The 9544-nt window shown below is 34.6% G+C and overlaps 1 protein-coding gene across 1 annotated transcript; it reads right to left on the bottom strand.

Annotated features, from left to right (window-relative positions):
• Positions 1-2210: 2210 nt before the first annotated feature.
• On the bottom strand, positions 2211-9446 carry LOC147390996 (rhodanese-like domain-containing protein 4, chloroplastic). Its single transcript, XM_086458492.1, has 8 exons — positions 8628-9446; positions 6821-6923; positions 6633-6719; positions 6297-6371; positions 6111-6185; positions 3815-3895; positions 3361-3582; positions 2211-2616 (listed from the first exon to the last, which is right to left on the bottom strand). The coding sequence occupies exons 1-8, from the start codon at positions 9275-9277 to the stop codon at positions 2569-2571; spliced, it is 1341 nt and encodes a 446-aa protein (XP_086314618.1). The 5' UTR covers positions 9278-9446; the 3' UTR covers positions 2211-2568.
• Between the last annotated feature and the right edge of the window lie 98 nt (positions 9447-9544).

The following is a 9544-nucleotide window of genomic DNA, read 5'->3' as shown; positions in this document are numbered from 1 at the left end:
CTAAACTTTTAGCCATATAAAACAAAATTTTAGCTACTAAACATGATTTCATATATATATATAGGGTCAGGTTCAATAGCTAATGTTTCATATATATATATATATATATGTGTGTGTGTGTGTGTGTGTGTGTGTGGTGTGTGTGTGTGTGTGGGTTGGAAGTTTTGGGATGGGCAGAAGTTTTTCTATGGTGAGGAGATCATCTTCACAAAAAATCAGCTCATTCCAAAATCTCTATTTACAAATTAACGGTCCAGGATTCTTCAGCTTGTAAATCACTTTTGTTGGGGTTAGACATTTCAGAATGGCCTGATTTTTTGTGAGGAAGATCTCTAGTGGGATGTAGATCACCCTCACAAAAAGTCAGTCTATTATGAAACTTTGAACTCATATAAGACAAAATTCTAGCTACTAAACATGATTTCATATATATATATAGGGTCAGGTTCAATAGCCAATGTTTCATATATATATATATATATATGTGTGTGTGTGTGTGTGTGTGTGTGTGTGTGTGTGTGTGTGTGGTTGGAAGTTTTGGGATGGGCAGAAGTTTTTCTATGGTGAAGAGATCATCTTCACAAAAAATCAGCTCATTCCAAAATCTCTATTTACAAATTAACAGTCCAGGATTCTTCAGCTTGTAAACCACTTTTGTTGGGGTTAGACATTTCAGAATGACTTGATTTTTTGTGAGGAAGATCTCTAGTGGGATGTAGATCATCCTCACAAAAAGTCAGTCTATTATGAAACTTTCAACTCATATAGGACAAAATGTTGACTACTTTTTTAGTTGGTTGTTAGAACCTAGCCCATATAACATCCCTCCAAGTACAGTGGGATGGAGTCCTGATACGGAGGTCATAGAAGAAGGGTACACACAGGCCATGGAGTCAATTGTTCAAAAGAAAATCAAAAGAAAGGGTAAAAATATACCATAAATTTCGGAGGCCATAACTTTGTGACCATGAAGGTCTCGACAAGTACTTTACATTGGCCAATGATCAAAAGATAATTGGCTCCAAAATGAAGTTGCAAAATTCAATCATTTAGGGGGTCAAATCAAGTATATTCTGTAAAACTTTCCATTTTAGGAAAGTTTTGCTTTCATTTTTTTGCAAGTTTTTATTTCCCTTTTTTTGGGGGTGTCATTATTAGTAGTTTTAGTCATATTAGAATTGTTTAATTCTAATTGGGAGTTTTTACTATTTGGTACTTTGGGTCTATAAGGTGACGAATCTAATAGTTTAGAAAGTATCTTTGATCAGTAAAATTTATGGTTTTTTTAAAAATATCTCTTTATTTCTAATTGTTTGGTGTCCTTTGTGAATCAATATGTTCTTTTATGTCTAATTGTTTAGTATTCTTTTGAGAATCAATAAATTAATTGGAGTATTATTCGTTGTCCTATATCGAGTCACACTTCCCCACTTTATCTCTTCACAATCCTTCAATTTTATTGCCTTTCTTTTCCTTCACCTCTTAACTTTATCATATTTCCTCATTTACTCCTTTAATCCCAAAGAATTTTAATGATACCCCTCCTATTTTATTGTCTTTTATCCTTTACCCCCTTAACCGAAAGAGCATATATATATATATATATATATATATATATATATATATATTATATATATATATATATATAGACAATATACAAACAAAATAGATATAATATTATCTTTATATTTTTATAAAAGAAAATTATTATCTTTCAATCATGGGTCATTTACCGAGCTAAGGCATTTATCTTTATATGTTTTATTATTCCCTCTTCTTATGTCATCAGTCCTCACTTCATTCATTCGAAAATCACCTCAAATGATTATGGTAAATGCTGCGTGAAAGGGCAAATATGGATAATATTAGAAGATGTCTCAGATAATGGAACCAAACTATTGCTTATACATTCCAAGCATTTTTTGAAGAACAAGCATCTAAATGATCAACAACAACCATAACAACAAAGCCTTGTCCAAAAGATTTGAGGTCAACTAAATGACCTATGTTACTCCATTCAACTATGTTAAAAAAAAAAAAAAAATTAGTCGGGTCTTTTATTATTGAGAGTGAGTTCGACAACCACAAAGGGCTGCATCCATGAGGGACAATGATTAAGAACCCGGAACATTATGAGAATTGAAATCTACTATGTGATGGGTCCATATGTATGACTGCCATACATGTGCTATATGGAACTAAGACCATGATTTGAAGATCTAAAATAATCCACACTAACCAGAGACCAATGTTGTTAAAAAGCTAATACAAACACCAGAATCAACAAAAGCTTGATACATTATTCAACATTTACATCAACATAATCTAAAATAAAATAAAATTGGTTGCAACGAAGTTGTCGATGAACCAACGGCAGGAAGACCACCATAGAATAGGACTTAACTCATGAAACCAAATGCTGTTTTCTTCGGTTTTAGCACACCAATTCAACTCGAGAAACTCCTTGGACAGAACTCTTATTAGTTCGCTGAAAATCTCTCATATTTCCCATCCAAACTAGTTCCTGTTGAAAAAACACATTCGTCAATCCCATATTTCAATGAGATCTTAGGGCTGTGAGGGGGAAGGAGATGATGGAGGCTTGAGATCTGGATACTGCAACCAGAAAGACAAGAAAATAAAAATCAGTTTATTGCCAAACACCACAAAATTGATTGTAAAGCAGACCAAAATGTTGCTTTGATGAATGTATTGTTTGAAATGCAATCCATTCAATAAGAGTTTGTATTCCCACACCAATTGTTTTACAACACACCAGTTAAGGATATAAATAAATCTGAGGCCAACATAATTATTTGTTTGGGTGTTACTAATAAAGTAGTTGTGGTAACATAAGTTCACTTCATATGCCAAAACCTACTAGAACTATACACTAGGAAAAACAAGTGGATTGTCAAATAATTCTTCTAATTTATGAAAAATTCACCCAATAAGAGGCCAGCCAATTATATCAACAAATCAATCGATGATATGCCGATTAATCGCCAAATATGGTAAAAAATTACTCTTCAACCTCAAATCCTAAGAACAATATAGGCTTTTTAGGGAGGCTAAAGATTATGGGTTTTTGGGAAGAAACCTAAAAACAACATTTGTATAATACCCAAAATCTTTTTCAAAACTTTCCGGGATTTATCCCAATTAATCAAACTGACCCCAGCCAAACAATTGCTGAATCCAAACTCGGTCACCATGCCCCTGTGATTGGATGACTGCAAGCATCAACAACCGGTGATGTCGACAGGCTCCCAATCATGGGGACCATCACCCACATTCGTACATGCGACAAACATTGTTTGACAAAAAATGAACATAAAGAGCATGAAGTAAGGTAATTACGTAAGGGAATGGCGAAAGCGGGCTTGACTGACAGGGAAGTGATTCTTCTTTAACTTTGGTTTTAGAGGCCGAATTAATCTCAGGTTGTTCCACAGTTGCCTCTACTTTTGGCTCAGTAACAGCTTCAGCTTTTTGTACAGAGCTATCAGGGACAGCAGTATCAGTAGGTGATGGTAGGGCCTTTTTATCCTCTTGTAATGGTAGAAGAGCCTTACCAATTTCCTGAAAATACAATGAAATAAGACCAAAGAAATAATATTCGCATGTCATAATTATGGCTACTCTTCATTCAAAATTAGAACAGAAAAAAGCAAGCCATCATGAAATATTCTTCAAAATCGATAAAGCTGCAAATGGGGTGCATTACTAACACACGGTCATCAAATGAGCTTCTAATGTGGCTTGGAAGATAAAATAAATAAATGGAGCTTAAATAGTGGTAAGAATGAGTTACCTTTATTTCATCGACAAGCTCTTTTGGAGCAACCTTGGTGTTCAAGAACTCATCAACTTGTAGGAGAGTTTCCTTTCGATCCTGTCAGTTGAAAGCAATGGAAATAAGCTAGCTATTGATTTTCTTGATACGTAAGATTTGAATTTCATGTTAGATTTTTGTACTGTGACATACACAACTTTTCCGTACTTCCTTGGTTATAAAAATAAATTCAATGAAATATCTCAACTGCATCCAAATGCAGAGACAAGTAAAAGCTTGGGACGATTTAAAATAAAAATGTTTAAATGTTCTGAGAAAGAAGACGATTATAGAATTATAAAAATGAATCTTATATTGTTCGATGTGTATGGTTTGTTAGCTATATCCTTGCCCGCCAATTGAACAACCCGAACTGATCATAGGTGGCCAATTCTTTTTCTCATGTCTTTCTTTTTCCTTTCTTAATAAATATAATTTCATTAAAAAGCAAGGTCGGGTGAGATGACCAACCAAGCGAAAGCAAGTACAAAAAATTACTCTCTTGCAACACTACATATTCTCTCCCAATTCCCTTTGAAATCTTCAAAGAAAATCCCTCTAAACTCTTAAAAAACTTTAGACCAAAGAAATTAAAGACCCAAGATTGAGAAAATTAGAGCTTGAGAATCCAGCATTTTTTGCCTTAAAAAATTTGGCCATTTCGCTACTTCCAAATTCCCAAAAATTGTGAAGTGAGTAAGACTCCATAACACTCTCTTTGTCCCAGAGAAAGAATTCTCAAGAGCTAACCAAGACTCGAACAAGACCTACACAGATCCAAGGAGGAATGTGACCAAACCTCAAAAGAAACCTTACAATGCATCAAAATATGGTCTATTAATTCTCCATCCCTAGGCAAATCGCATAACAATTAGCCACACAAAAACCTCTATGCATCAAGAGATCCATCGTCTGAATCCTCTCCAACACTACTGCCCAACTGAAGAACACAACTTCAAAAGAGAATCTCATGTCTTTCTTACTTCATGATTTCATGATCGAGCGAGTTTGTATTGTCATCAAGCTTTTGCTTCCAGCTAAGTGATAAAAACTCAACATCTTCACATGAAATGCTAGGAACAACGATCAAGATTTGCATCGCCAAGTGCAAACACATCTTGAACCAAAATAACAAGAAATTACACAAATAAAAAAGAGTTTTTGCACAAAATCCTCAATAGCACAATGCTTGATGCCATAACCTTGGGGTAGGATTTATATAGAGAAGTCTTTTCATTAAATTTCAAGGCAACAAATATGGTACATTAATTACAAAAGATTTTACAACTTGTCAAATATATTTCTATTAACATTGAACCAAACATGTAACCTTCAATAAGTCTCCTTTTTGTCTCATGTAAAACGCATAATCATTACGATACATTAATTTAAAATGATTTCAAATAATTTTTTTTATTATAATTCATTTTCTCTTGTATGTATCATACATTGAACCAAATAAAATCTTCAATAAAGTTCCTTTGTTGCTTGTTTACCACACATCGTACAGTGCACATATTCATTAGTACATTAATTCCAAAGTATTTTACAACTTATCAAATCTTTTTTATGCTAATAATCTTCTTTTTTTGTATCATAGCTTGAACAAAACTTGAAACCTTCAATAAATTTTTTATTTATTATTATACATCATGGAACAAACGTATCAGGTAGGGTGTGTTTGATTGCGAATGGAAAATGGATGGGAAATCCATTTTCCATGTGTTTGATTGGTTTTGTACATGAAAAATGGATTTCCACCCTCATCCAAAAATCTACCAAAGTTTGGATTGCATTTTCCAACATGTCCCCATGATAAAAGAAATCCACCACCAAATTTCATCCCAAAATCAAAATTCTAATCTCCTCTATTCTTCTTCTTCTTCTTCTTCTTCCCCACCCCCACAACTATTGTCACCTTCAACCACAACCCTCCCCATCATTGCCACCACCAGCGCTCTCTCTCTCTCTCTCTCTCTCTCCCCTTCTTCCTCCTCTATTAGATTTTGTGCCTATGATATTTACAAAAATTTTGCATCCATCCTCAGTTTTAAAAGTCAAATCAATTAAATATCTCAACCATATCCAAGTATAGACAACTAAAAGCTTGGGAAGATTTAAATTAAAAAAATTTGAATGTTCAGAGAAAGAAATGGTCACAAGTGAACATCCAATGTACAACACAGAAAATTTAGTCCCTCATGGTCGAAAAACACTTCCCTTCAAATATATCATAAATTAAATAATGGAAATCGAGAAAGCATCAGAGACTCACTTCTGCAAATAGAAATTTCTTGGTGACAAATTGGATCAATGCAGCTGAACCAAGAAGTTGGAGTATTGTTTCTACCTGAAAAAATAACGATTGATGTGCCAATGTTCATGTTCTAGTCAAATAAACATCTTTATCCCAGAAAACAATCACTAACTCTAAGAAACAAAAAGACGTCAACAGCCCAACCTCTGTAAATGCCAATAGGCCTAAGCCAGTAGCTGCTGCTAGTCCAACGGTAACAGGAAAAGCATCGGATCCCTCCTGCATATCGTTCGTTAGAAAATCTATTTTAAATACTAAATAAACTCACCACATTGGATTAATTTTCAAAAATGCACCTAAGATAATTTTGTAATCGATGAAGGACGCCTCTATCATCAAACCCTTAAGTTACCTAATTAAAATTACTAGCAAACTACTTTATTACCATCAAGCATATCTACTCACAATGTAGTGGTAATCTAGTGTACCTATAAAAGATTTTGGTAAATAACAATTGAATAAGAAAGTTGAGACACGTACTCCGAGTGCATCACTAAATGCTTCAGTCAAATTGCCGAAATCAAGATTTGGCGTTCTCTTAGGTGGTATCCATGGAAGCTCGCTTTTCTGCCACATTGGAATTCATTTCCATGGTTTATTAAACATTGCAAGGATAAATTAAAATTTTGATACCCTAAATAAATAACAAGGATGAGAAAGATGAACACCATCCATCCTCGAGGTCCTTCTGCTCCATCTTTTATCACATAAGCGGCTTTGAAACCATTCACAGTGACCAACTCGGCAACCAGTTCTGAGTTCCCATCAAACCTGGTTTCCATAATAATTTCAACGGAGTAATTTCCAATGTAAACATTGAAAAATTAACACAAACTTTAAATCCTTGATTCTATGATTCCATATGTGAATCAAGAAAGATGTGAATTTTAAAAAGAAAAAAAGATTTACATCTATGATAGTAGCAGAATTGCAAATGCTAAACCCAAGAAAAAAAAAGATTTTAATTAAATGAGAATACATAAACAGTGCGATTGATTTTATTATGGGACTGAAGTAGATCAGCTATGTGCCTATGTCATCTATAAGCCATAGTTATTCTCCACAAAACAGGATAGTAGACCATCCCATTTGGATTTATGACAATGAAGAGCTGCAAACCTTCCCTGAACTAGGGTACTCAAGCCTTCAAAACACCATTTGATGGCTGGAAGTTTTCATCCAACTTGGTATTGTAGTCATTTCTCTATTGGTCTCCCTTGTTGCTAAAGAGCTGACATATATATCCTAAAGCAGATATTTACAGTTCGAAGCCTCGTGGCAGCAGTTTTTTCATAAAGATCCATGTGGATCACGGTCATGCATTGGGTTTTATATGATAATCAATTTTGATCAGTTTGTATAGTGGTTTTTGAAAATTGTTTCCATATTTTGGATATTCAATGGATTTTTCGCTTATTAGGGACTAGGACTTAAATTTGTTGAGCAACTTGAATCCACATCCTAGTGAGGAAAAGTATCATCTCTCCTATGTTGTATATGCATTCTATCATTCCTCTGAAATTTACATTGAGATAATTTCAACTTGACATATATTTTTGGTATTTGTTTGTTTGGATACTTCTACAAGTCGGACAGAATTTTAGATTAGTCAATTATTTAATAGATGTGGAGTCCAGAGAGGTGTCAAATGGAACTGTTGTAAGTATGTGAATGAAGTACTTTTGTTGGTTCCTTTAAATTTGTGTTTGGGCTTCTTCAGGTATCCAAGGTTTTGTGTGTGGATCTTCAATGATTTCATCTGGTGCGTGTAGATCTATGGTCTAGCTATTCTTACAAAGAAAACTCAACAAACAATGGAATATGGCTATTCTAGATCTATCTTATATAAACTCAAGTGTGTCCGTATCCACACTCACTACCTCAATCCACTTTCTTTTTGGTCTTCTGCTTGCTTTTCATTGAACCATCTCAATCAATTTTCCCTAATTTTATTACTTATTGAGGCTACTGCATTTTCACGACTATGATCACTAATGTTGAGCATAATAAACACTTGTTTATCATGTGTGGGGCTATGGAATGCATTCAACGTGCAATGTGATCCTATCTGAAAGATATGGTACCATATCATTTTCCTTTAGCAAAAAGGAGAATAAAGATAACTAGTTGGCTTAGGGAAGAAAAAAAAAACAAAAAATGATCTCAATTACTTCATCTACATTATCCAAAATCTTCGAATGGGAGCCATACTCGTATCCAAGGCATCATTTTTTTAAGTCCGGTGCTCACAATTTCTTTATTACTTGCATTAAATTATAATACAAGTTTTCAATACCTGATCTACAAAGATAACTAGTTTTCAATCTGTCACTTAATACTAGCATTAAGGTATTAAAGTTTCTAATTTCACAAAGAACATGAAGTATCCGAAAAGAAAATAAATTATTAGAGAAACTACAAACATTATTCACATAGTAACAGATAGAAACTACAACTATCGGAGTAAAAGCTTACTTGTCTAGAATGAACAATGTAGTCTTTTCTGGTTCCTTGAATTTCAAAGACAGCTTCTTTAAGAACCCTTGCTTGTCTTCACTTTTATAAACGACCGATACCGCCTTCTTCTTCAATCCTCGAATATCTGGACTACCCACTTCTCTGGATTCCACTGGTGCCCTTATATCAAGCAATTGGGCATCAACATCGTCAGCCAATTTCGAATAAGAATTCTTTGCAGTCTCAATACCCCATGATTTGTTCTTCAAAACCTGAGATAAAACTATAGGGACTGCCAAAATAGTGATTCCACCAATTATAACGTAAGGGTTTTCTGTTCCAAAATTAACAACACTATCAGCAAGACCACCAAGACCAAAATCAGAACTACCCTCAGGTGATGAGCTTCCCATAGATTGTTCTAAGGCTTCCTCATTTGTGAGAGCTCTTGCAAGCCCACCACTAAGAACTGAAGAGAGAACCACTAAACCCCCATTAAAACTTCTTGTTAAAACCTCTGATAAATTTGGTGGGTTGGCTGAAAAAGTGGTAGATTTTGTGAATTTGAGTGGAGAAGTTGGAAGGAATGATGAAATCTTTCTGGTTTCTGTTCTTGTGTCTGAAAGAACTGAAACTGGGGTTAAGCTTGCTGCATTGAGAGCCTCCATGCAGCAATTCAAGATCACAAAATGGGATCTGGGTTCTCAAAATTTTGGCAGAAAAGGTTCAAATTTCATGAGGATTGAAAGATATTTTGCAGATTTTTCTTCAATTTTATTTTTCAAGATAGAGAAGAGATGAAAGGCTTTAGTTTCTGGAGGGGGCCACTTGGGTGGTGGCTGCAGTTGGGGGAGAGGAGCTGACGTGGGTATTGAGCCCATGAGATATTGCCACGTGTGTGGATTAGAGTTTCAATCTGGGTGGCTTCACTGCTC

This window comes from Akebia trifoliata, chromosome 11 (assembly GCF_017979445.1).
Source record: "Akebia trifoliata isolate Shusen 1 chromosome 11, ASM1797944v1, whole genome shotgun sequence".
NCBI classification, from domain to species: domain Eukaryota; kingdom Viridiplantae; phylum Streptophyta; class Magnoliopsida; order Ranunculales; family Lardizabalaceae; genus Akebia; species Akebia trifoliata.
Note: the sequence above shows the minus strand (reverse complement) of the source record. Positions and strands in the feature narration are given on the sequence as shown.